Source organism: Sorex fumeus, unplaced genomic scaffold (genome assembly GCF_029834395.1).
Source record: "Sorex fumeus unplaced genomic scaffold, SorFum_2.1 ptg000054l, whole genome shotgun sequence".
Taxonomy (NCBI): Eukaryota; Metazoa; Chordata; class Mammalia; order Eulipotyphla; family Soricidae; genus Sorex; species Sorex fumeus.
Genome location: NW_026606111.1, coordinates 35,021,078 through 35,048,823, shown reverse-complemented (window position 1 = coordinate 35,048,823; position 27,746 = coordinate 35,021,078). Strand labels below are relative to the sequence as shown.

Here is a 27,746-nt window from a genome sequence, read left to right as displayed (position 1 = left end):
GTAAATGACATGAAACTGAAAGCTGTACTTATTTATAAAGAATTGTGGCCTAACAGTCTGAAAATAACAACAACAAAGAATTCAGGAGAAAACCCCACTTACAAATAAGAAAACAGCCAGTACTTGAGACATGAGGAAAACAGTATCTCCATGTATAAGGAAGTTTCAGTTGGCAAGAAAATGAAGGACAAAATGTCCCAAACAGGTTTAGATAACAGAAGTTGGTTGATAATCTAACTATAAACTTCAAAGGCAGCACAAAGGATGCAATGCCAAGACATCTAGAAGGGTAGGATTAAGCTCCCTCTAAGTATATATATATATATATATATATATATATATATATATATCTTTTTATATTATAAATTTCTCTGTTGGTTTCTTCTTAATTATATTATTTTGTGCTCAAGTTGTCACTATTTACTTTTGCTTTCATCTCTCTTTCTAGCCTAATAGTTTTCTAATAGGTGTATATATACCAGTTTCTTTACCTAGAAATTTGTTCTTAGAGACTTGGGTGATTTCCAGATGAAGGCTATTGTGAACGGTGCATAGTGCTGTCATAAATATAGGAGTACAAATGCCTTATTAGAGAATGTTTGGGAACTCTTGCAATATATGCTTAGAAGTGGAATTGCTGGGTCATTTGGAATTGTAATTCTTAGTTTTTATGATGTTTTTTTTGAGTAGTGTTTTCCAAAAGGTTGGACAAGTCAACACTCCCATCAACAGTGGATGAGGCTTCCTGTTTTCCTTGACATCTAGCAAGCTCTAATTACTTTGGTTTTTGGTATGCACCAACCTCACTGTTGTGAGATACCATTTTATTTTTTTCATTAGCATTTTCTTGATCACAAATGCGGGGAATTTTTTTTCATACACCCAGTGCCCATCTATATGTCTTCTTTTGAAATGGATCTACTCATCTCTTCTTTTCCCCATATTTTGATGTAACTTGTTTATGTGTGTGTATGTGTCTGTGTGTGTTTCTAAGTTTTACATGTGCTTTTTTTTTTATCTTGGATATTAATTCTTTGTCATATGACTGCTATGCATAAATATTTCTCCCATTCTGTGGGCATTGTTTTATTCTAGTCATCAACATTTTGATTTGTCTGTTGTGGTGCAGAAGCTTAAATTGATGTTATGATGAAGCTAGATTTGATTCAATTTTCACCTATGTTTCCCTCAATATACTTTATGGTGGGGATCTGATATTAAGGTCATTGTTACATTTTAAAATGACATTTGTGTAAATATCACTTGTATCACTTGTCCTCCCCTTGCTCATTAACTTGAGCAGGCGCCAATAAGGTCTCCATTCCTCCCTATAACTCCTACTGTAGCCCAATGGCGTCTGCTCGCTCTAGGAACATGAAGAGCCTCAAATCATTCATTCAGGGTTTTGACAACGAAGTCTGACTATCTCATAGGTGGGACGCCACACATTCTTTTGACATCCTGTGAATCCAGTCGGTAGCAGCTCTAGTCCGGAGGTCATCTCTAAATCGGATTACGTGTTTGATTGATCTGATTTTCCATGCCTTGGCAAACAAGACAGCATCCCTGATCCTTGATCACCGATGGAAGTTGGAACTCCGGATTCCTTCTTTCGGTTAGTGAAATGTGATATTCGAAGCAGAGTTCTTTCAGTTCCTCTTTGGAATACCCTAATAGCATTCTCATCCTGTTTTTGTAGGGTCCATGTCTTTGAGGTATCTGTTAGTGGAGGAAGAAAGGTGGAGTTGAAAAAATATGTCCAGAGCTGGACATATCATCCTTTAAACAACATCTTGAATGCTATTAAAGGCATTTCATGCCTTTCTCTTCTTCCGGCACAACTCAGGTGCCAGGTCATTCATCATGTTTGGTTCTCCACCTAGGTACACATAACTGCTGCATTCAGAGAAGTTCGGTCTGTTGACAGCAAATTGAACATCAGGGACTAGTGCATTTCTCGTGGATATTATCTTGGTCAGATTCATCTGCAGTCCAACCTTTCCACACTCACGGTTGAAGTCAGCCAGCATTTGTGCTAATACTTAGCTTATATTTGGTGATATTAGACCAATGTCATCAGCAAAGCGTAAGTGTTGTTCTGGTTGAACTCTACTATAAAGATCATCTAACCCCATCAGAAAATGGGGCAATGAAATGAACAGAAACTTTCTCAGAGGAAAAATTTGAATTGCCAAAGGGTACCTGAAAGAATGCTTTCCATCAATAGTCATCAGGGAGATGCAAATCAAAACAACAATGAGATGCCATATCACATCACAGAGAAGGCACACATCTAAAAGAAAAAGAAAAGCAAAGCCAGTTCTGGTGTGGATGTCGGGATAAAGGAACTTGTCTTCATTGTTGGTGGGAATACCTACTGGTAGCTCTTTTGGAAAACAATATGGACATTCCATAAAACAAAATAAAAGAACTAGAAATTGAGATCTCACTTGACCCAGCAATACCACTTCTGGAATATACCATGTTGTATGCTTTTAACTCCCATGGCCACTACTCATGTTCCAGACCCTCAACTTACGTTCCCATGTAACTTCCATCACCCTGATAGTGTTCCCTTATCCTCTCCCCTCCAACATGGTACTATCAATTCTGAAATCTAGTGTACAAGATTTACTTTCTAGTGATATTATTCATATACTTGATTTATTTTCTATACCACTCATTAGTGAGATCATCTTTTAGTTGTTCTACACTTTTTTCTTTCATTAATCTTGGTGTCTTCCAATTCCATTCATCTTACCATAAACTGTATGGATTTTTTTGTGGTTGCACAATATTTTATCATGTATGTTCATCACAATTTTTATATTTTATTCATTGGTTTTTGAGCATTTGGGTTACTTTCGTACATGACTATTGTATTAAGTGATACAATGAGCATAAATATTTTCAAATTAGTGTATTTGTTTATTCAGGGTAGATACCTAAAAATGGATTGGGTGTGTCAAATGGGAGTGCCATTATTAGTTTTCTCAAGAAACCTCCATGTTGTTTTCCAGAGTGGATGTACCATAAAACATTCTTACCAACAGATAGCACAGCGGCTAGGGCGTTTGCCTTGCAAGTGGCCAACATGGCCGACCCGAGTTTGATTCCTCCACCCCTCTCGGAGGGCCCGGCAAGCTACTGAGAGTGTCTCACCCGCATAGCAAAGCCTGGGAAGCTACCCGTGATGTATTCAATATGCCAGACACTGTAACAAGTTTCACAATGGAGATGTTATTGGGCCCACTCAAGCAAATCGATGAACGATGGGAGGACAGTGACAGTGACAGGACGAATAGTGAAAAAGTTTTCTTTTTTTCCTATACCCCTGTAAACACTTGTTTCTTTTGTTTTTGATATATGCCATCCTCATTATCATTTTGATTTGTGCTTCCATCATTCTAATAGAGAAAATGACCTCTTTTTTTTATAAGCTTCTTATTCAGATAAATTCTTCACAGAAATGTATATTTATCCCTTCTCCCCATTTTTTTTTGGATTTTGGGTCACATCCAGCATGGTCAGGGTTACCCCTGGCTCTGCATTCAGAAATTACTCCTGGCGGTACTTTTGGGACTATATGGGGTGCCGGGGATTGAACCAAGCTCGGCCACATGCAAGGCAAACAGCTTTCCTTTAGTACTATTGCTCTAGCCCTCCTCATTTTTTGTTTGGGGATGTTGTTTTTTCCATCTTCTGTTTTCTTCTATCCCTTTCTTAAGGAATCGTCCTTTCTATTCATTTCATAACTCTTATAGCTTAGGTATTCCGTACCTGTTGTTTAATTGATTACTAGATATTTAATGTTTTACCACGACTTTAAAAGGAATAGATTTTCTGATCTTTATCTCTTTTGATCCATTGTTTGAATTATAAAAATAGAATATATTTTGTGTATTTATTTTTTAGCCTGTTATTTTGCTATCCTGGTTTATTAAAAAAAAGGATAATTTGACTTTTTTTCCACTTGTATCCCATTGGCTTCTTTTTTACTGTCTACTGGCTGTTGCAAGTCCTCCTAAGATAATATTGAACAATAGTGATAAAAGTGGATATTCTTGCCTTGTACTTCAGAGGGGATATTTTCATTTGTTATTTTAGGAAAGATTTAGCTGTGGGTTTGTTTTAAATAGTTATTACTGTCTTGAAGAATGTCTATTTTATACCAGTTTTGTTGAGGGCTTTTATTGGTCATGAACTGATGCTAAATTTTGTTAAAATATTTCTCAGTAAAACTTGATATATCATATTATTTTTATCTTAACTTTTGTTGATGTTTTGGCACATTACTTTAATTGATTTGCATATCTCAAAACAATCTGCTCTCCTGGAGCGAATCTTTATTGTGATGTATCATCCTTTTGATTTATTGTTGGATTCCATTCATTTAGAATTTCTTGAAGATTTCTGTGTTGTTTATCAGGCATATAGATCTGTAATGTTCTTTTGTATTTTTTAGAAACCTCTGCTTTTAGGTATTACAGTGATGTCTTTATAGACATATTAGTTTTCTTCAAGGTTTTGAAGTATTTTCACAAGTACAGCTTGTACATTTTCTTTAAGTTTTAGTTAGACTCACTAGTGAACCTATTTCCTGTTGAAATTTATTCTTGAGGAGATTTTTTTACATTACTATTTTAATTTCCTATCTTAGATCAGTATATTTAAATTTCCTCTTACTCTTGATTGAAATTTGAAAAGTTGTTTTGAAATTCATCCATTTGTCTAGGTTCTCCAGTTTGATGTCATAGAGTCAATCATAATGTCCTCTTATGATCATTTGGAGGTTGGAATATCTATTGTAATCTTTCTCCTTTCATGCCTGATCCATTTTATTTTGTTTTCTTTTAGTGTGAATCTAGATACAAGTCTCTCTCTCTCTCTCTCTCTCTCTCTCTCTCTATATATATATATATATATATATATATATATATACATATATATGGAGCGATAGTATAGTGGGTAGGTCGTTTGTCTTGCAAGCAGCCAAGATGGCCCACCTGAGTTCAATTCCTCCACTCCTCTTGGAGAACCCGGCAAGCTACTGAGAGTATCTCGCCCACACAGCAAAGCCTGGCAAGCTACCCGTGATGTATTAGATATGCCAAACACAGCAACAATTGTCACAATGGAGACAGTATTGGGCCCGCTCGAGAAAATCGATGAACAATGGGAGGACAGGGAGAGATATGTAATATATACATGTAGATAGATAGATAGATAGATAGATGGCTTAATTTATAAGAAAAGAGAAAAACTAAAAAACGTATATATACATGTGTATTTACACACATATTGCACATATACATATACATATATATATATCACTATATAACTGTCATCCCATTATTCATCGATTTATTGGAGCAGGTACCAGTAGCATCTCTATTCCTCTGAACCCTGAGATTTTAGCAGCCTCTTCTTACTTGTCTTTTCCCAACAACTGAAGGCTCTTTCAGGGTCAGGGGAATGAGACCTGTTGTCATTACCATTTTTGGCATATCGAATATGAAACAGGGAGCTTGTCAGGCAGTGCCCATGAGGGTGGGAAACATTTGGTAGCTTGCCTTGCTCTCTGTGAGTCATATATTTATATATTTCTCTCTAAAATTTGTTGTCTACTTTCTGAACCCATCAAATATAGTGTGGTAATTATGGAAAATGGGTAGGTCCAGAAATCTGCCTGGAGCATGGCGGCTGTTGGGTAGTGGAGTTCAGCTGTGGGAGCTGGGTCCCTTGGGGCGGGGAGGGCTCTCACCCGCCCCTGTCTTGGGCACCCCATTTGGAAACAGCATGGCGCAGAGTCCAGTAGCATTGTTATGGGGGCCTCATTTTATACTCCCGTCTGAGAGTAGCAGCCGTGAGTTCTGGAGGGTGGCCCATGAGATTATCTGGTGCAGGCAGGGTGTGGCTTATGGTTGTGATCCCTGGATCACCAGAACTGGGGGAAGCAGTAGGAGGATCTCTGCTCCCAGGTCCCATTGAGTCTGGAGTCAAAGGTCACAAAGTTCCGCATTATCTGGGTTCCATGAAACTTCATTTGCTTCTGAAGTTCTGCCCAAGTGTTCGGAAAGCAGCCTGGAGTGTGGTGGAAGTTGGGTAATGGAGGTCGGCTGTCAGGGTTGGTTCCCTTGGGCCGTGGAGAGTTCTCACCCATCCTGCTCTTGGGAGACCCGAGTGAAAACAGCCTGGCGCGGATATATACATATGTTCTGGGAATTCCCAGAACTGCCAATTTGACTCACCCATTGGTCCTGCGCTAACAATTCCCAACTAAATCTGCAAAGAGTTGCAAGTCAATCAGTTAAAATTTATGGAAACACAATTCTCTGCAGCTCTATGGGAACCTTGGGAGGTAGGGGACATAGTAACTGCCTAACTCAAGTCCCATAGCTGCACACACAACTCACCACTGCACCCATGTGCAGGGTACAACTCCATTACTTCAGTAATAATCTCTACAGAGACTCCAGACTGTGAATAATTTCAAATATCCCAGTGCCCAACCTGAGAACTCTTGTGTCTTCTTGGAGTAGGGAGGGAAACCTCCCTTCCCTGCTCCATATTTCCTGAAGCCCTGGAAGGGACACCCACTTCCCACAGCTGCTGCCATGTCAACTCATTGGCTCAGACCATAGATTCTGAAATCTCTGAACCACAGAGCAGCATAGGCCATGTGATACCTCCTAATTCCTCTGTAATGAAATTCCAGTAGGAGTACACCAAATTAGATGGAAAAGTAGCACAGAAGGCAATTTAACTAACAGAAACAATAACACAGTTGATTCGACTAGTCAAAAACAGCTTAGTAAATTCTTAGACAAGAACTTAACAACCCCCTGATATATAACAATAATCACTAAATAGTTGATTAATTTTAGACTTAATGATTTTAATAATGGAGCTTTGTTATCTAATCAATTTCAACTTTAGAATTATATTAACAGTTGTGACTTTTTCCGACATTAAAATAAAAATGCATTTTAAAAAACGAATATGCTCTGGTTTCACATTCTCTTTGTTTTATTTGCGAACTACTTTTGTGACTCAATTTTATTCACCAGTTGAGAATGGTAAATATTCTCCTACCTTTCCTAGTTATTCAGAGCAGTTTGACTTCAACTTTAAACTATTATATACTTGTTACATTAGTCATTGAAAGGCATAATGAACACAGTTTTCCTAGCGAAGTATTAAAGTAGCACTGTAGCACTGTCCTCCTGTTTTTCATCGATTTGCTCTAACAGGCACCAGTGATGTCTCACAACAAATAGTGAGACTTATAACTTTTTTGGCATATTGAATATATCACGGGTAGCTTGCCAGGCTTTGCTGTGCTGGCGAGATACTCTCAGTAGCTTGCTGGGCTCTGTGAGAGGGACGGAGGAATTGAACCCGGGTCAATTACATGCTTGATTCATCTTTGGAATTGGGTGCAAACTTTGTGATCTAATGAACTATCAAAGAGATACTTCATTTTTTGACACAGAATTTATATCAAATAATCAAAACCTAAATATAAGGATTCAATGATTTTAATCTTTATTGATATGAAACATAATAGTAAACAAGGGAAAAAACGCATACTACTGAAAATTCAAGACACTTCTTCCGAATACTGTTGAAAGTTTCCCATGACTCTTTTTTGTACATGATAACAATACACAGCATGTTCCAAGTGCTTTAATTTTGAAAGTTTCACTATGCATCAGACAGGCAGCACATTTATGAAGTGACAGTTCATTTTTATTAATTGACTTTTATGACTAATTTTTTATGGGAAGCACTATTGAAAATGTATCTAAAATGTGTCCTTTGATAGATTGTTACATGATTCATTCACACTGCTTCTACTACTCATTTATATCCCAGATGAACTTCAATGGTATGTCTTTCATCTTCCTTTGGAATATCATGTCAAATCTTTCACTTTGCGCCACAGTGAAATGGTTTTTCCAATCACCAATGGTACCTAATGTGATAGTTACATGTTAGATTCTAGTTGAGAAATTAGATTTTTCAAGGTAAAAAATTCCACAACACTGTTTACTCTCCTTTCTAAGAAAAGATAATAATTATTCATTGTCAATTAAGCTTAAGAATTCACATTTCCTTATGAAAGTATGTCAAATTATTCCTCTCATAAATTCATCAACTACCATAAACCAATTATGACCTTACTTTAGAGAAAAATAAATATGAATTGAATAAAATTTTAAGATATATTTTAATAAATTTCAGGCAATATACTTCTCATCAAGCTATAGTTGATATATCACATAATTGCAACACAAACATACAATTGAGTATGTCTTAAATTTTTATAAATAAATCAGTATTTTTTAATCTGTGTAAACAGAACAGAGATATTTAAGCAACAACGTCATATTGAAAATGATTCCCAGAACTTCAATTGGTGTAATTTTACTGGAAAATGGAATTTATAGCAGATTATGTTAATGAAATTCATAGCCAATTTGGTTACAATATTTGCTGCCACCAGAACTCATTCAATTGGTTTAATATCATCACTCTTTTCAACATAAAAATGTTGACAAGGAAATATATTAATCCAAATTTCCTCTCCTGTACAAAGTCTGATACCTCTGTGTATTTTTTATATTTATACTGTAGTTGAGGTAGCCTATTTATTGTAGTGTGAATGCTTGTGGTACGCAATGTACCAGCCACATCAAAATGTAAAAGACTCTTTTCCTCTCTCTGTATGTCCCTTAAATATGTTTTGGATAAGAGAGATTTAAAATAACACTCCTAAATTAAATTTAAAATAAAACTGAAATATAAATTTAAAAGTACTATTAAACTAGCAAAGAGAAATAACGAAAAATTGATAGAAATTCTCTTGGTCACATATATCCAAATATATTTAGGAAAGACTTTCTGGCATATTTTAAAAGCTCTTATAGAAGAAAAATAACTAAAAGCTAAACTTTAATATTAAGTTTAGTTATAAATTTTCTTTTTTCAAAAATGTATTTAGATTAATAGGATTTTTTTAATTATTTTCAGCTGAGATCTTGATTTTGATTAAAAGCACAATTTGTTATGTTTTGAGCGTTATTGAGGAATTATGGGCTGGAGCGATAGCACAGAGGCTAGGGCATTTGCCTTACAGGCAGCCAACACGGCCGACCCAAGTTCGTTCCTCTGACCCTCTCAGAGAACCCAGCAAGCAACCGAGAGTATCTCGCCCCCACGGCAAAGCTTGGCAAGCTACCCGTGATGTATTCGATATGCCAAACACAGTAACAAGTTTCACAATGTTATTGGGCCCGCTTGTGCAAATCGATGAACAACAGGAGCACAGTGACTGTGACAGTAAGGAATTATAATATATTTAGCCTAATAAATAACTAGGATTCAAGCAAATGCCAAAACCTAAACCACTAATTGTTACCTTTGCGCAGAAAATGCCCTTCACTTTTTGTTCCAATTTCATTTTTGAGTATATCATTGTAATTTGCTCGTGAATCAGATTTCATATTCTTAAATGTAGCTTGTCTCACAACAGCATCCACATCATCTTCACTGAGTTCTTTCCCAAGAAAGTTGCTGAGTATTTGCACAGCACTTTTGAGATCCTGAAAGAGTTTTGAGTTTGAAAGCCTATTCAGTTTATAAGGAATGCATAAGATACAGATTAGTATCTCTCTCACATTTTACAAAATCTAATTGTTCTTATTCTAAGCCTGGAGTTTAAAAAGGATCTAGTGCTTCCCAGTTTTATCTAGAAAGGCAGGTTCTTGCCTTGTTATACCTTCCAGTCCTTTAATTTCATGAAAACACCTTATTTTATTCATTGATTCATTCATTTAACCAATACTTTTAGGATGTCTTATGTTTTAGCTGGTGCGCAACCTAATGAGAAATGTAAGTATATGCTACCTGTGTGTACTGAGCTTACATTTTAATAAGAAAAAAACTAAAATAATTATGTCTTTCTTGAATTACAAAAGGATGATGCTTTAATGGGCTTGAGCGATAGCACAGAAAGTAGGGCACTTGCCTAGCAAGCGGCCAACATGGCCAACCCGAGTTCGATTCCTCCGCCCCTCTTGGAGAGCCCAGCAAACTACTGAGAGTATCTCGCCCACATGGCAAAGCGTGGCAAGCTACCTGTGATGTAGTCAATATGCCAAAAGCAGTAACAACAATTCTCATGATGGAGACGTTACTGGGCCCACTTGAGCAAATCGATGAACAACGGAAGGACAGAGACAGTGACAGTGATGTTCCAACAAATCCATACAAATTGAAAATATCTCAAGTCAACAATGATTTTATATAATAGAGTATATTTTAATATTATCTACTTGAACACAAACACACTCAAATTATTTGTTTTATTTTACAATTAAGTGGCAATTTTTTGTGGCTATCTCTCTCTTAGTGTTCCTTGCACATTCATGGAGGTGCTGAACCAGTCGATCATATTCCTCGTCAATGTTGTCAACAATGGCATCTTCCCATGTTGCCGCAATAGTACCAAAGAGTTCCCAGTTGGTGGTCATTCTGGGAGTTCTCTTTTTGAACTTTGCAGCCCTTTCTCCCCGCTCTCTGAAGTAGAATTTTGCACGAAGGAGACGGTGGTCCGATCCCGTTCGAAATTTTGGGACAACAGCGACATCAGTCAGGCAAAACCATCGATTGTATATGATGTGGTCTCTTTCGTTGTGGAATCATTCACCGGGAGACTCCCATATCCATCGTTTAGATTCTGCCTTCTGGAACTGTGAGTTACCAAGAATGGTCTTGGTCGACATGATGAACTCAGATAGTCTCTCACCCTGTTCGTTCCATTCTAGGCCATGGGTCCCGATGTGAAGTTCTTCAGATGATCTTCTCGGTCCTATCTTGGCATTAAAATCACCCACAATGATCTTGTAGAAGGTGTGGTCTTCTATATAGAACTTCTCTAGCTCCATGTAGAACTTTTCGATTTCTCTTTCATCATAATGAGATGTTGGTGCGTAGACAAGGAAGATAGAAACTGCAGGCAGTGAGCCACATGTATTCAAATGTAAACGTCCGATTCGGGTTGTTAGGCATTCGAATGAATCAATGCTCTTGGCCACAAAAAATCGCCTATCTTCGAAAACTCTTGAGGTAATTCGCCAGCATGGTTTGGCGCATGCCTCAGGCAACCGCCAGCTAACGGATGAACACGTAAAGCAGTGCAGAGATGCAATCAAGGAAGAACTCAAAGAGAGAAGAGCAGAAGTACTGGTAGATGCGGCAGAAGCTGGGAAAAGTATTCATAACGCCCGCCTGTCCTTCGCCAACTACAAGACCAAGATGACTGCCCTCCGACGTCCTGATGGATCCATCATATCCTCCAGAACGGCAATGGAGAAGATTATCCATGACTTCTACTCAAATCTCTTCGATAGCCATGTCCACTTGCCAACATACCAAATTCCACAGGATGGATATGTCGTTCCCAACGTTCTCCCTTCTGAAATCCGACACGCCATTTCGTTGGTAAAGAAACAAACAGCACCCGGCCCAGACAAGGTCAGACCTGAACACCTGAAGAACCTGCCGTCAGTACTCATCAATACACTGGCTCGGCTCTTCACTCGCTACCTGTCTGAATTCAAGGTTCCGTCCCAATGGAAAACCAGCAGGACCGTACTACTGTTCAAGAAGGGAGACATCCATGACATTGGCAACTATCGCCCGATCTGCCTATTGTCTGTCATCTACAAGTTGTTCACTCGAGTCATCCTAAATAGGATTGGCAGAACACTAGATGAAGGACAACCATGCGAGCAAGCAGGTTCCGGAAAGGATTCAGCACCATCGACCATATCCACACAATAACCAAGCTCATTGAGGTTTCTCCGGAGTTCAAGATGCCGCTCTGTTTAACGTTCATTGATTTAAAGAAGGCCTTTGATTCTGTTGAGACAGAAGCGGTCATTGAAGCCCTAGCCAATCAGGGCATTCAAGCCCAATACATCAGGATCCTCCCTGAGCTGTATTGCGGAATCACTACCAGGATCTCACCATTCTACAAAGAAGTGATCGTTGATGTCAAGAGAGGGGTGCGGCAGGGTGATACCATTTCACCGAAACTCTTCAGTGCCACCCTCGAGAACATCATGCGACGACTGGAATGGGAAGGAATGGGAGTGAAGATAGATGGTCGGCAACTACACCACCTCCGCTTTGCTGATGACATTGTTTTAATAACACCAAACATCAGCCAAGCGGCACAAATGCTGGCCAACTTTGACCGTGAGTGTGGAAAGGTAGGACTACAGCTGAATCTTAGGAAGACAATGTTTATGAGAAACAGCCTTGTTCCTGATGCCCCATTCGCTCTCAATGGAACGACCATCTCTGAATGCAACAGCTATGTGTACCTAGGTCGAGAGGTCAACATGACAAATGACCTGGCACCTGAGCTGCGCAAGAGGAAGAGAGCGCGGCTTGGAACGCCTTCAAGAACTTCGAAGAAATAGCTAAGAGGACAAAGAACCTCTGGCTCCGGGCACATCTCTTTGATTCCACTGTTCTTCCTGCATTAACATATGCCTCAGAGACCTGGGCCCTACGCAAACAAGATGAGAACGCTATTCAGGTCTCCCAAAGAAGAATAGAAAGAGCTATGCTTGGAATATCACGTTTCACTCAAATGAGAGAAAGAATCCGGAGTTCTAACATCCGTCCACGATCAAGAATCAGGGACGCTGTCTCATTTGCCAAGGTGTCGAAAATCAGATGGGCTGGTCACGTAATGAGATTTAAAGACGACCGCTGGACTAGAGCTGTTACCGACTGGATTCCACGGGATGTTAAAAGACCGCGTGGCCGCCCACCTTCCAGATGGTCAGACTTCTTCGTGAAGATCATGAACGATCGGTTTGAGGCCCTTCATGTTCCCGGAGCGAACAGATGCCATTGGGCTACACTAGCACGCGACAGGGACAAATGGAGACGTTACTGGCGCCCGCTCGAGCAAATCGCCGACTAACGGGAAGTTAAGTGATTAAGTGAAGTGATTACAATTAAGTAAATGATCAAATGCATTTTCTTTTATAATTAAATATTGAATATATTATAATTTATTAACAATTACACTCAAATATATATTTTAAAAATATTATTCCCCAACTACAAAGATTATTTCTACTAGATTGATATTGTTGTGGTACCATTGTAAAGTTTAAAAATCATCATGCTGTCCAGAGAGAAGGTACAGTGATAAGGCAATGTGTCAACCAGGATTCAGCTCCCAGCAATACAAATGGTCCTTATAGCATTGGCAAAAATTTTCCCTCAGCACAGAATAGTGGCACAACAATCGAAAGGAAAAATGGAGTTATGCTAGGGACCATCTTTAATAATTGTATGTATCCAGAAAGAAAAGCTGTGATGTTTAAGAAAGATTTAACATAAGCCTTGCAGTACCACTTTCAAAAAATTGAAGATGGAATAATTCCAAAATCCTTCTATTTAGAAGCTTTAGCTTGATACCCATTTTAGAGAATGCATGTTAAGGGCTGTTTGGAAACTACAGGTTCTTACTTTTGTAGCAGAATGCCTCACACAAGTCCATCACAAAAGCAGGAACTAGATTCACTCCTGAATTCCTGTTGAAATAACCTTAACAGTAATGGAAATAGAACAAAAAACAGGCAGAAACAGCAATGTATTATTGACGGAATTTAAAAAATAATTGTGAGTCACAAGAACCAAATTCTGAAGGACGGTGACAGTGGTAGTTGGATTAGTGTTGAAATACTGAATGCCTGTAACAAATCCTCATGAATAATTTTGTAAACCATGTTGTTGAAGTAAACTGGGGAGAGGAATAACTGAAAAAATTGCAAAGAAAAAGCAAATGGTCAAAAGCAAAAACAACACAACCACATTGGAAAAAGGTAACATAGTCCTTCATATCAATAATTTCTCTGAGTCAATAGACTGAAATACCCTCAATTAAAAGGCATAGAGTGGCAGGATGGATCAGGAAGTAAGACCCAAACTCTGCTGCTTGAAGGAAATTCACTTGAATTTCCAAATTAAACACAGACTCAGAGTGAAAAGATGGAAACAACACACAAGCTAAGGGTGTGTGTTGGGGGTGGTGGAAAGGAAGGCTGGGACAGCTCTACTCAGATCAAATAGCTTATTTTGCTATATAATAAGAGATAAGAATAATCACTTTACGGTGGTAAGCAACCAGTTGAGAACTCTCTGACCTGATACCCAACATATATGCATTGAAAGATGGGGCAACAAAGTTTACAAAGATACTATTCATGGATGAAATAAAAACATCAATAGAGACAAAGTCATAGTTGAAGACTTCAACACTCCACTTTCACCATTGGATAAAGCAACCAGATGGCAAATCAGTAAGTATAAAGTGCCCGAAATGAGCATCCGGAAGAGCTGTGATTTATTGATAGCTACAGGATTGTATCCCCTCAAAAGGCTGAATACAGTCTTTTGTAGTGTTCCTGGAGCATTTTTCGGGATAGATCACATACTAGGACATAAAATAAAATAGAGAAAGTCACAAAAATAGAAATTTTATCAAGCATCTCAGATAACATTATGAAGGTTGAAATTAAACAGCAAAGGAGAAGATAGGGGAAAGCCCCAATACTTGAAAACTGAACAGAATGGTGCTAAATAGCAACTGAGTCATAGAGGAAATCAAGAAGAAATTAAAAGCTTTCTTGAAACTATTTAGAATTAAGATGCAAACTACCAGAATTTATGAAACACAGCAAATGTAATATTTAAGAGGAAATTTATAGAAATGCAAGCCTATTTATTTTAAATGGTAAAAAAAGCTCATATCAGTGTCCTAAACACTCATCTTAAGAACCTAGCAAAGTATGAGTCCCAAAATTAGACAAAGAATGGAGATAATAAAAATGAGAGATAAAATAATTTAATATAGAAATTAAGAAAACAATATATCGGTACACGGAAGCAAAGATCTTGTTCTTTGAAAGAATAAAGAAGATGTACAAACCCAACCTTTAGCTTGTCATAAGGGTGGGTGGGATTAATAAATGGGTAAATGGATAAATTGGATCACAAACGAAAGGGGAGAAATTACAATAGATTTCTCAGCAATACAAAAGATCATAAGAGTTCAGTTCTTATGGAAAACAATATGGAGATTCCTCAAAAACTTAAGAATAGAGCTCTCATAAGACCCAGAGATCCCAGTGCATGGTATTACCAGAAGATACTAAAATAAAGACATGGAGACACCAGTACCCATTGTGGTACTTAGCAAAATAGCTCTCCAAGGCCTGGAAATTTAAGAGTGGATAATAAAGTTGTGGTATACATATACATGGAGTACTACTTAGCCACAAGGAGAGATAAAACCCTGCGATTTTCTGCAACATAAATGAAATTGCAGGTTCTTATGTTAAGTGAAATAATTCAGAAAAAAAAGGTCAAGCCTGGATGTTCTCACACAAGTCATAGAATATTATGCCTACCGAGTGATATACAATAAAGCTCAGAGAAACACTAGTTCTAGATCATTTGTTACCAAAACCAAAATTGTCAAGGAAAGAAACATGAAGAAGGGGAAACAAGAAGAGGAGGTCTGGAGGGACAAAGATCAGGACCTTGAGTCCCTCTATGGTATAGAAACAAAGTGTCTATATATACATATATATACATATATATACATATATATACACATACATATGTATATATATGCATACATGTATATATGGGGCTGGAGCCATAGCACAGCGGTAGGGCATTTGCCTTGCACGCAGCCAACATGGCTGACCCGAGTTCGATTTCTCCGCCCCTCTCGGAGAGCCTGGCAAGCTACCGAGAGTATCTCGCCCACACAGCAGAGCCTGGCAAGCTCCCCGTGACGTATTCGATATGCCAAACACAGTAACAAGAAAGTCTCCAATGGAGACGTTTCTGGGCCTGCTTGAGCAAATCGATGAACAACGGGAGGACAGTATATGTATATGTAGTTCACCGTACTTTACTGCACATTATTGTAGCAAGGGACCCAAACTACAGCAATGGATCTTAGATTTGCTACTGTCAACGTGTGAGACTTCAAGTGAGTTGTAATCTGGAGTAAGTGCTATTGGGATGGGGAATGGAGGTAGTGCAGTGGAGGTGGGAACATTGTGTAACTAAAACTCATGTAAATATCTATGTAAATCACAGAGTCTAAACAAAAGAAAAATAAGAATGATAATTTTTTTAATAAAACCAAGATTTTATTCACAGTACCCATAATATCCTCTGGCTAATCAGTCATGACTATTTGTCCTTGGGCTCCAGCGTGCCCTCGCTCTTTTTCATTAAACTGCTGCCCTAGAGATGTGACCCTGCCGTTTGCTCTTACTGCATACATAAAAATTAATCACAAAATATATTTATGTATTGAGAAGAAAACCCTTAAGAAGACCAGTAATTGAGGACTGAGCATGAAATTAGTACACAAGAAATCTATTAGATATGACTATAACTGAGTAAACGTAGATCACTGATACTAAGATAAGAAAGGTTTCAAAGAAATATATACTAATGATACGTCTCTTACCTTTTTCATCTGCTCATATGACAAAAACAGAATGTTAAATTTATGTCTGTGTTCATACCAGTCTTTGATGTGATCAAACCAAATGCTTCCTACCACTGTGAGGATAATGAATAAATAGCAAGGTAAGTGTGTTGCTTTATTTTTTTTTGTCTTTTTTTTTTTTTTTAAGCAGAAGGTTATCTAAAGAAAATTCCCACCTCTTGACAACTGTGTTTCCTTTTAATATGAAGTCTGGGGAAAGAATAATATGACTTTACTAAAATCTACTTTTGTTAGTCACTCTTTCTGTGAATAACCAGTGAAAAATAGTAAGCCCAAAAAACAGACATTTTCTTTAGGTTAGGCAGGATCCTTTTACTACTACTTCCACATTCAAACACCTCATTATTTTTGCCTTTGTTTATTTTAAAATATGTGATAAACAACTTCAGCTATCCATAATAAAACAGAACCTGAATATAATCTTTTAAATGAGTGGCATCCCAGTTCTACATTCCACAAGCCTTGTGCACCATTCTGCTCTCTGTAGTAGATGAACATACCACACTACCATATGATTCCTCCACAGGCCAATGACAGACTGCAAAAGGCACAATAATTCTATGCATAGCTATGCACAAACATATCCTTCTAGCGTTGGCTCTAACTATTTAGGATGGTAAATTCACGGGAAGTTCTCTTATGATCTAGTCAAAATACTATTTCAGCAGCACGTGACTTTGCAAGACGTGGTTGAAAATCTCCATCATAAGGAGATGATGATAAAAATCAGGAGGTGGCAGGTTAATTTAACCCTAATGTAGTAACATATGATCCCACCTATCATTTGCTTTTCTCCATCTTCCAAAATATTTTCCTTAAATTCACAAATTTGGCTAACACTAAATAAATTCAGTTACCTTTCCCTTCTAGAAAATTATCCATGAAAAGGTCTATATTTTCACATCCTTTTAATACTGCCACAAAATTTGAAAAATGAAAATATGAGGTAATAACATCCTTGGGGTTTCTGTAGATATATACAATCTGTAAGAGAAGAATGAAATAATTTTAGCTTGTCCAGACTTATGCCCAGTTTCTTAAACTCCTATATAACATATCATGATATGAATGAAGAATCATATGTTTCATTTAATCATGGTAATTTATATTGTCGATAGGTAGTACTATTTTAAAGACAAAATCAAATAGACATTCACATATCTATTCGTATGTACAAGAACAAATTTCAAAAAGAAATTATTTATATGAATTTTATTAACATAGCAAATTAGTCCCATAGTAAATTTTCCTACCATGAAAATTAAGTGAGATTTAATATGCAAAGTTTCACTGCAAAATAGTGACTAAAGCAAAAACTAATTAAATGGTATACAAAAAGGGCTGAAGAGATAATATAGATGGTATAGTAGTTAGCATGCATGCCTTTCATATGTCCAACCTGGATTCAATGTCTGTTACCCAATATGTCCCCTGATCCTCCCTCAGTAGTGACCCCTGAGCACAGGGACAGGAGTAAGCCTTGAGCACCACCAGCTGTGGCCCAAAAAGCAAAGAAACAAAAACAGGATGTTTTAAAATACTAATAAAATACATAAAAATAAAATACTATTAAAAATTGCAAATGGATTAAGGATTTAAGTATATAAGTAAAACTGATATTAAAGTTATTTTGCTTTGTTGGTGAAGTGTTTTGTAATTAAGAAAAAATTGTACTTAAAAACAAATTATTCGATTTGATTACATTAAGTTTAAATAGATGGTGCTAGTGAAAAGAAGCTTAATGTGAGACAAATCAGCGGATACGATTAGTAACAGATTGATCTCCAGGATATGCATGTAAAACACATCAATAATACAAATATATAATAAATTAGATAAAAATTCACAAAAATGCTATTTAATAAGAAATAATTGCAATCAACAAATGTACAAAAATACTCCTAATCTCATTAATCATTAGACAAATACAAACTAAATCATATAATTATAGTTAGTTGAAAATTAAAATATAAGAAGAGAAAATTTAAATATCATTGGAAAAATGACTTAAAAAATTATATAACTGTTGTTTCATGCAAAATTGGTACAAATTCTTATTTTAAAAATATGCATACATCGGGGCTGGAGTGATGGCACAGCAGGTAGGGCTTTTGCCTTGCACACAGCCAACATGGCTGACACAGGATCGATTCCCAGCATCCCATATGGTCCCCCGAGCACCGCCAGGAGTGATTCCTGAGTGCATGAGCCAGGAGTAACCCATGAGCATCGCCGGGTGTGACCCAAAAAGAAAAAAAAAATGCATACTTTGTGACTTTGCAATTTTATTCTTGGATCATACACTAAATGGGTATGAAATTATAATTCTAAAGCATTGTCTTATAAAAATTAATCCAATTAAAATTTTAATATATTACAATAACAAATTAATGAGAAGAATTACAAAATTTTTAGTGGTGTGTTAAAATAAGTATTACAGGCAGTTTGGAGTTAATCCATAAGCAGAAAGTGATTAAATTATTAGTGAGTCTTATTGCATTCAAGAATAAAGTGGGTGAAATATTGGTTTTCTTCATTGTTGCAAAAAAAAGTCATTTCACATCAGGGTTTTTCTGAAAAAAGAGCAAAAACAAAAACAAAAGTACGCTTCAACTAAAAAAAGAGTAGAGAAATTATCAGCATATATGTTCCTAAAGTCCATTGCAAACAAAGAAAAACTAAAAAAAATGGCAAATATGTTAAAGCAATGGATGAATGGAGAATATTTTTATAAACACTTATATTTTTCTATAGTTAACAACTATAGAAATAGAAAAATTGGAAAATTAAAGGGAGAGACTGTGGAAACTTATTATGTAACAATAAGATTTCAAAAACAGTAGCAAAAACTACCAAAATTATACACTGATGCTCTTGCAAAATAGCATGCAACAACATATTTTAAATAAAATGCAGCATTACACAAATTGTAATTTTATGTAAACAGTGGGCTGGAAGGATAGCACAGCGGGTAGAGCGTTTGCCTTGCACACAGCCCACGCAGCTGACCCGAGTTCGATTCCTCTGCCCCTCTTGGAGAGACAGGCTAGCTACCGAGAGTTTCTCACCCACGCTGCAAAGCCTGGCAAGCTACCCGTGACATATTTTATATGCCAAGCACAGTAACAAGTCTCACAATGGAGATGTTACGGGCTCACTCAAGCAAATCGATGAACAATAGGGGAACAGTGCTATGTAAAAAGCAAAACTATGTATATAATGAACATGTATAGAGAAAGCTGGAGAAATTGTGTAACTACTATGATGGGGGAAGTATTTTATAGCAAGACACAAAAGCTAAAAGGTATGAAAATAAGATTAATAGACTGGACTTCCAAACAACACAGTAAAGACAGTTTAGAAATAAGAAGTCTACATAATCTCTAAACAAAACACATACTGGCAAAATAGATGCATCATTGAGATGCTTCTAAAAACCATAAAGTGAAAGACAAGCTAAGATAAATGGCACAATAGTAGAAACAATACATAGAAGGTTAGAAATCTATAAAAATTGCATTCTAATGTATTAAAATTAAAAGATACACAAATTATTGCTAAAGCCAATCATTGGTGAACATGTGAAGAAACAAATTATCTTAAATGCTTTTTTTAAAGCATAAATTGTTAGATTATGAAAACTGTAAAAGTACCTAAGAACATAATACTGAAAAATTTCTTTGGAAATTTTAAATGGAAAAGTCCTCTTTTGGGAAAATATTTCATTGGAAATGAATGTAGAAATATTGCTGTTACTACTTTTGCACATGCGTTGTCTAACAATATTCCTTAAATATTCTTTTCACCATATGAAATACTACTAAAACATTTAAAATTCAATTTTATGGGTATACATAAAAGAAAATTTGCTATGTGTTTTAAGATTACAAAGCAAAAAATCTGCATGATAACATAATTTAATTGCTTAAAATTTCACATTACTCTTATTTATGTTTGGGGTCTCCCAAGCAAGTGATTCTACAGAGGCCAGAGTGTCTATTCCAGAGATTTATTAGTGCATCAGGTGACCAGTCTAATGCAGGGGCCTGAGCATACAGCATTACTACAGAATCAGGGAACTGCAGTGATCACTCTACAGTGTCCTTTGGGGAATCATGTGGCACTGGGATTAAGACAAGCACCTAACCCTTGTACCATTTGCTAGCCCCTACAGTATAAAATAATAATATAGGGATGTAATAATAATTTTTAAAGGATTTGGATGAGTGGAGATAGAGAAAGAGACTTGCAGGTATTTTTGTTTGTGCTAAAAGATATTTCCATGACATACTTTAGCTTTTTTGTTCCTGAGACCATTTGGTACTAAATAATACGGCAGATGAGAAGAGAAAATGCGAGGGGATGGTCTCTTGGTGAAGTCCACCTTGCGTATGTTGTATTCTAGGAAGGGGGCTAGGTCAACTGTATTCAAATTTTCAGTTTGATTACGATATTTCTCAAAATAAATCAAACTTAATATCTGCTGAGTCCAGATGGTACCTGTGAAAATAGGAAATCATTTTCAACTCTAAGTTCATTTTAACTGATTTTAATTTTTATTTAATTATTTTTTGGTGAAGCAAGGAAGCTTTTATTGAAACTTATTAAGAAACATGTGAGGTGAGAGAAAAGCAAAGTACATGTTTGAGAACATGGGCATCTCCAGAATGGAAATAAGCAAGTGAAGGAACATAGAGAAAAGCAAGTGAAATATGTGTTTAAGGGAGAATCCGGACTTGAAGAACAAGCTTGGCTTTTGGAAAATTGTATGGACGATTCTCAAAAAATTAGAAATTAAGCTCCCATTTGACCCAGCTATACCATTCCTGGGAATGTATCCAGGAGAGGCAAAAAAGTACAGTTGAAATGACATTCACACTTCTATATTCATTGCTGCACTATTCACAATAGCCAAAATCTGGAAAAAAACCTGAGTGCCCGAGAACAGGTTAAAGAAACTTTGGTACATCTACACAATGGAGTACTATGCAGCTATTAGAAAAGATGAAGTCATGAAAGTTACATACAAGTGCTACTACATGGAAAGTATCATGCTAAGTATCATGCTAAGTGAAATGACTCAGAAATAGAGGGAGAGACATAGAAAGATTGCATTCATCTGGATATCACAATCACGATCACGATCATCCTGTTGTTCGTCAATTTCCTCAAGCAGGCACCAGTAACGTCTCCTTTTTCCTAGCCCTGAGATTTTAAAAGAGCCATTTCAATGCTCTTTCAGCAGTAGGAGAATGAGACCCATCATTGTTACTGGTATTTGGCATATTGAATACGACAAGGGAAGTTTGCCAGACTCTGCCATGTGGGCAGGATACTTTTGGTAGCCTAACAGGTTCTCCAAAGGAAAGATAAAATAATAAGATGCCGTGCGGCTGCAAATTTGGCCGCGTGCTTTCGGGACCTGGGTTTTATAGTCTCTGCGTTTTGGCCGTTGATGGGATCAACCTGGAGCTGGCAGCATCTGGTGGGTGTGACACCTACATACTGGAAGATGGAAGGTCTAGGTGGAGAAGACCCAGTTCCAATCCGAGTAGGTTTGGAGACCTCAGTCCCGGGACCTGCATGCCTGGGTTCCTCTGCCAGTTCTTTCACGCATGAGGCCCATCCGGACATGTGGAGAGTGGTCCCAGCATGGCCGTGGCTGGTTCCGGAGGCCCTCAGCTGCTGGGGCTCTGTTCGGGGCGGGGGGGGGGGGGAAGAAACTCAACCCTCCCCCCTCCAAGGGTCCCCGGTGAGGACAGCCAGGTGCGGGGGCAGGAGACTCTGGATATAAAGTAATAAAATAGGAGACTAACACCCAAGAATAGCTGAGGTAATTACCAGGAGGTTCATTCCAAGGCTTGGAGGCCAGCCACACATGCTAGGGGAAAAGGCAGTTCAGAGAGAAGGGAACACCAACTAAAGGGTGTTGGGAGGATCCTCCCAGGATGGGAGAAGGATGCTGAAAGTAGACTATAGATCGAAATGATTGCCACTCAATGCCTATTTTGCAAACCACAACACCCAAAAGGAGAGAGAGAACAAAAGGGAATGCCCTGCCACAGGGGTGGGGTGGAATGGGGGAATAGGGGTTGGGAGGGATACTGGGTACACTGGAGGTGGAGAATGGGCACTGGTGGAGGGATGGGTACTCAATCATTGTATAATTGAAACCCAAGCACAAAAACTTGTAAATCTACAACTATACCTCATGGTGTTTCACTAATTAAAAAAAACTTCTATACTTGAGAAAAAAAAAGAATAAGCTTGGAAGTTAATTTTTAATAATAAATATCATTTTTAATGCCACACATCTCTAAAGTACTTGAAGTTTTTAATTTCTTTTATGCTCTTAGTAGCCTTGTGAATTTACCTGTTTGTTGCTACCTTACATTGAAATTGAAAAGAATAAAGCAAGAGTTCTTAGTTCCTTTTTCTCGCTGGAGAATCATAGTTGTTATATTTCCTTTACAGTGATTTATATTAAAACTTCTCAATTTCCTGTTTTTTCACATACTTTCTCTTATACTTCTATGTGGCTTCCTGTTTCTGTTTCTTTTTCGTATTTCCCCTTATTGAAATTTAATCTTTCAAAAGTATAGGCAAATTGAGAGCTCAAGACCCCGTTCATACATTAATTTTTAATTAAACCATAGCATACTCTTTCCTTGCAAAGCTTAACAAATAAATGCATACATAAAATACCCTGGAAAAGTTACATTCATTCATATTTATTACAAAACCAGAAGGAAGACTAATAACATGTGGCCCCATACTCCTAACTTACCAGATTTGGGGTATGTAATTATGAAGACATCATCATCTCTAATTTCAAAATCCTCTAGATTCTCTAGGAAGTCAATATCAATCAAGGAACGTTCAAAATTATAGCCTTTAAAGTGCAGCAAATACTCATCGCTGTCCATAATTATTCACCTACAAGTGAAAAAGAGAGAAAATTATTTCATTTTCTTGGAATTCTATAATAATCTGTTGGCACTTACTGAGTGTTAAAGCTGTGGCAAGCTCCATTTAAATGTCAGATATGTTTTAACTCATTTAGTATAAAATGCAGCATTATTCACAATAGCCAGAATCTGAAAACAACACAAGTTTACAAGAACAGATGTCTAGTTGAGGAAACTGTGGTACATCTACACAATAGAATACTATGCAGTTATTAGGAAAAATGAAGTCATAATATTGGCTAATAAAAGGATCAGCATGGAGAGTATCATGCTGAATGAAATGAGTCAAAAGGAGAGAATCAGACATAGAATGATTGCACTCAATTGTGGGATATATGTATATACATATATGTAGATATATTAATAAACAACATAGTATGAGACTAATACCCAAACACAGTACGAAACTAATAACAAGGACAGTGGAAACAAGGGCCAGGAGTAATGGTCCAAGATTAAAAGCCTACATCTAATGCTGCGGGAGAAGTCAATTGGGATAGAAAGGGACCACTATGACAATGATACTTGAAATGATCACACTGGATAAGACCAGATGTGATAACCTCCCAGTACCTGTATGGCGAACCAAAATACCCAAAAGGGGAAAGAGAGAAAGAAAATATGTGCCTGCCATAGAGGCAGACTGGCGGGGAGGGGCATGGTAGGAGAGATCCTGGGGACATTGGTTGTGGGAAATGTACACTGGTGGAGGTACGGGTGCTGGAACATTGTATGTCTGAAACCAGATCAGGAACAGCTTTGTAACGGTGTCTCGCGTGGTGATCCAAATAAAAAAAAAAGAAGCCGGCCATACATTGTCATTTAACATACATAGAAACTCTGTTTGATAGCAGTATTACTATTATTACTATGTGAAAGAGAAGGGAACTAGGATAATAGAAAATTAAAAGGCCTCCTTTGAAACTTCACAAGAGAGGATTGCAGTTTTTGAATGTCTGATGAAGAAATAAAAGTGAGAGCACTGTAGCACTGTCCTCCCATTGTTCATGATTTTGCTTGAGCAAGCACCAGTAATGTCTCCATTGTGAGACTTGTTACTGTTTTTAGCATATCGAATATGTCACGGTTAGCTTGCCAGGCTTTTGCTGTGCAGGTGCGATACTCTAGGTAGCATGCTGGGTTCTCTGAGAGGGATGTAAGAATCGAAACGGAGTCAGCCCGTGTCGGCAGTGTGCAAGACAAATGCCCTGCCCACTGTGCTATCACAACATCCCAAAGGTGAGAGTATCAGAAAATTAATCCCAATTGTCTTGGTGGTAGATGACAGATTTTGCTTACAATTTGGTCAGTATCCTTCATTAGGGCCTGAGCGATAGCATAGCTGTTTTGGTGTGTTTGCTTTGCTCGCTGTCAACCCGGATTCGAGTCCTCCATTCCTCTTGGAGAGCCCGGCAAGCTACCAAGAGTATTCAGCCTACATGGCAAAGCCTGGCAAGGTACCCGTATCATATTCGATATGTCAAAAACAGTAGCAACAAGTCTCACAATGGAGACGTTACTGGTGCCTGCTCGAGCAAATCAATGAACAACAGGAGGACAGTGCTACAGTGCTACGTCCTCCAATAACTTGACCATTTAGTTTCTTACTACTTTACATCTTTTTGCCACTTCCCCATAAAAAAATAGGAAATTGTTTACTGGATTTTCTTCCTTCCTTTTCTTTCTTTTTCCCACCTGTCTTTTCTTCTTTTATTCTTCCTTTCATTCCTTCGTTCTTACTTCTGTCTTTTCTTTTTGTTTTCTTTAAGGTCACACTGGCAATGCTCCGAGGTTACTCCTGGCTTTGCACTTAGAAGATACTCTTTCCTGATGGTGCACGGTTGGGTGAGTGTGGGGTGCGGGTTGTATGGAATGCTGGTTTCAAATCTGCGTTGGTCATGTACAAGGCAAATACCCTACATGCTGTACTGTCACTCCTTCCTTCCTTCCCTCCTTCTTTCCTTCCTTCCTTCCTTCCTTCCTGCCTGCCTGCCTGCCTGCCTTCCTTCTTTCCTTCCTTCCTCTTTATTTCATAAATAATCTATCTTGAAAAACACATCTTAGGCTTTGGGATATGATTCACTGTTCCAAATGAATTATGGTGCAATATCTTCATGAACAAAATTGTTTTACCTTGTAAATGTTACCCTCATATGGTTCCACGACACTATATTTTTATTACAACTTTATTTGCTCATACCTATAGTTAATTTAAATAAAAAAATAAAATAAAAACTGGGAGCAAAGAGCACAAAATAAATCTGCTCACATTAGCATAAATACTTCCTTCTGTAGCACAGATACCAAAATTGGAATGCCAATAAGATTAGTATTATTCCTGTGTAAATATGGTACATTATTCTGAAGCATTCCATAATTTAACAAAAAAAAATTATTAGCTATGCCTGAGAAATCTGCTTTTTAATGTGAAATAGGTAAGAGAATCTCAGAAATTTGAATAATGTTAGGTTAGAAAATTAGAGATTTTAGATAAGTACTTAAAAATTAAAACTTACAAATGCCTTTAAAAATAATAACTCACTTGACTAAAGAGTTGATTGAAGAGTAAAGTTAGTTTAAAGTTTTGCAATATCAAAGTAAGCAATCACTTATGTGGAAATCACATGTTTTTTTAAGTATACATTTATTTTTCTAACTTATAAACAGAAAAACAGGATGAAAGGATCTGGATGATATGACCTAGTAACACCATTTAATAATTCTAGTACTCACACAAAAAATATATGTTGGTTAAAGTGGATAAATTTATTTAGATAGATATTTTATCTCAACCTTCAGAGAATCCTTTTAGGGTTTTATTTAACTTCTAGTGAAGCATCTATTTAAGAACCAACTAACTACAAAAGATTCTCTCACTATCAGTTGAAGTGTAAGTAACTGTTTAGAAGGGACTCAGTCATAATCACATGGTATCTGATACTCCACAATGCTAAACATGCTCCTCAAGTCATCAATTCTAGACACTGGAAGCAAAGATTAAAGAGCACCAGGTAGACCACATAATCCGAACATTACTTAAGAGTGCATTTTGATATTATGTTTTCTCTGTCATGTTTTTTCTCACAAGAGAACGCTGTAGTGTTTATAAAACAAGGCAAAAGAGATAGGGTAACAAGTAGAACCATGCAGTTCTTGGTAGTGATATGTCACATATTTCATGCATTTCTGATGATCATATGAGAAAGAAATTTACAGAGATAATGAATATCATGTGTCTCCTTACCACTGCTATTTGGACAGGTTGGGGGGAATAGGTAGGTGGGAGAAGGAAGCTCCAAGTGTTGCTCAGGAGGCCTGAGGTTACCGATGGTGATTCTCATCCAACCAGTACTCAGGGCTGCACAATATTCAAACTAGGTCAATAACATGCTAAGGCATCTACCCTAAACCAGACTACTATCTGCCAGCCCTCTTCTTATTCTTATGTTGAAATCCAAAGGTGAGCAAAAAACAGAATGTTAAGGTGAAAGAAAATGCATTCTATTGTATTCTGATGAGAAAGACTTTAATGGCAGTATGTAAGTCTACCCTTTTATTACTCACTGTTTGCAGATCTGCTGAAGCAAAATCCACTTCGGTTACAACTTTAAGGTTATTAGGAATTGACATATTGCAGAGATATAAATACTCAATGCAGACTTTTCTTGACCAATGAGAAGTGTTTGGAGTAGTCAGCAGGTAGCTCAGTTTGGATTAACATATTAAGTAACACATTGTGACGTACATAGAAGCCTATTGATTATTTGTTCCAGAACAAATAAGGTTTCAAAAGTTGTAATGAAGAGGAATGGTAGTCATATTACTTAACTTTGGAAACTAGAGGAGCATATTGACAAACTGTTCAATCATAAAAACAGCAGCAGCAACTGGTGGATGCCAAACTTCAGCATATGACACAGCTGATAAAAGATGCTGATGAAAAGCATCATCAAGAAAGAGAGTTTGTAAGTTGTGCTTCTTCCCAAGAGGAGTGAACAACAGGCGGACACCAGAGGACTGGTCCTTGGGCTTTTGCTTCCGAGTGAAAAACTGTGTGTGTGTGTATGTGTGTGTGTGTGTGTGTGTGTGTGTGTGTGTGTGTGTGCTTTTTAACATCTCTCTTCCTTTTCACACAGAACACAAATTGGTGA

At 37.3% G+C, this 27,746-nt stretch overlaps 1 protein-coding gene across 1 annotated transcript; it reads right to left on the bottom strand.

Moving 5' to 3' along the window:
• Positions 1–7,525: 7,525 nt before the first annotated feature.
• Positions 7,526–27,286, bottom strand: LOC130033551 (amine sulfotransferase-like). The gene is made up of 7 exons (XM_056125317.1): positions 27,160–27,286; positions 23,415–23,563; positions 20,919–21,127; positions 17,485–17,611; positions 16,586–16,680; positions 9,425–9,608; positions 7,526–7,978 (listed from the first exon to the last, which is right to left on the bottom strand). Exons 2-7 carry the CDS (start codon positions 23,551–23,553, stop codon positions 7,860–7,862), a joined length of 873 nt encoding a protein of 290 aa, XP_055981292.1. The 5' UTR covers positions 23,554–23,563; positions 27,160–27,286; the 3' UTR covers positions 7,526–7,859.
• Positions 27,287–27,746: the final 460 nt, after the last annotated feature.

What these genes read in the sequence shown, in the direction of transcription:
- LOC130033551 (XM_056125317.1), bottom strand. Translation starts at nt 23,553, where the DNA reads ATGGACAGCGATGAGTATTTGCTGCACTTTAAAGGCTATAATTTTGAA. An exon ending in AATTACATACCCCAAATCTG is followed by an intron (nt 21,128 to 23,414) that starts GTAAGTTAGGAG and finishes CTATTTTCACAG; the next exon opens with GTACCATCTGGACTCAGCAG. An exon ending in AGGGCATTTTCTGCGCAAAG is followed by an intron (nt 7,979 to 9,424) that starts GTAACAATTAGT and finishes CTATCACATTAG; the next exon opens with GTACCATTGGTGATTGGAAA.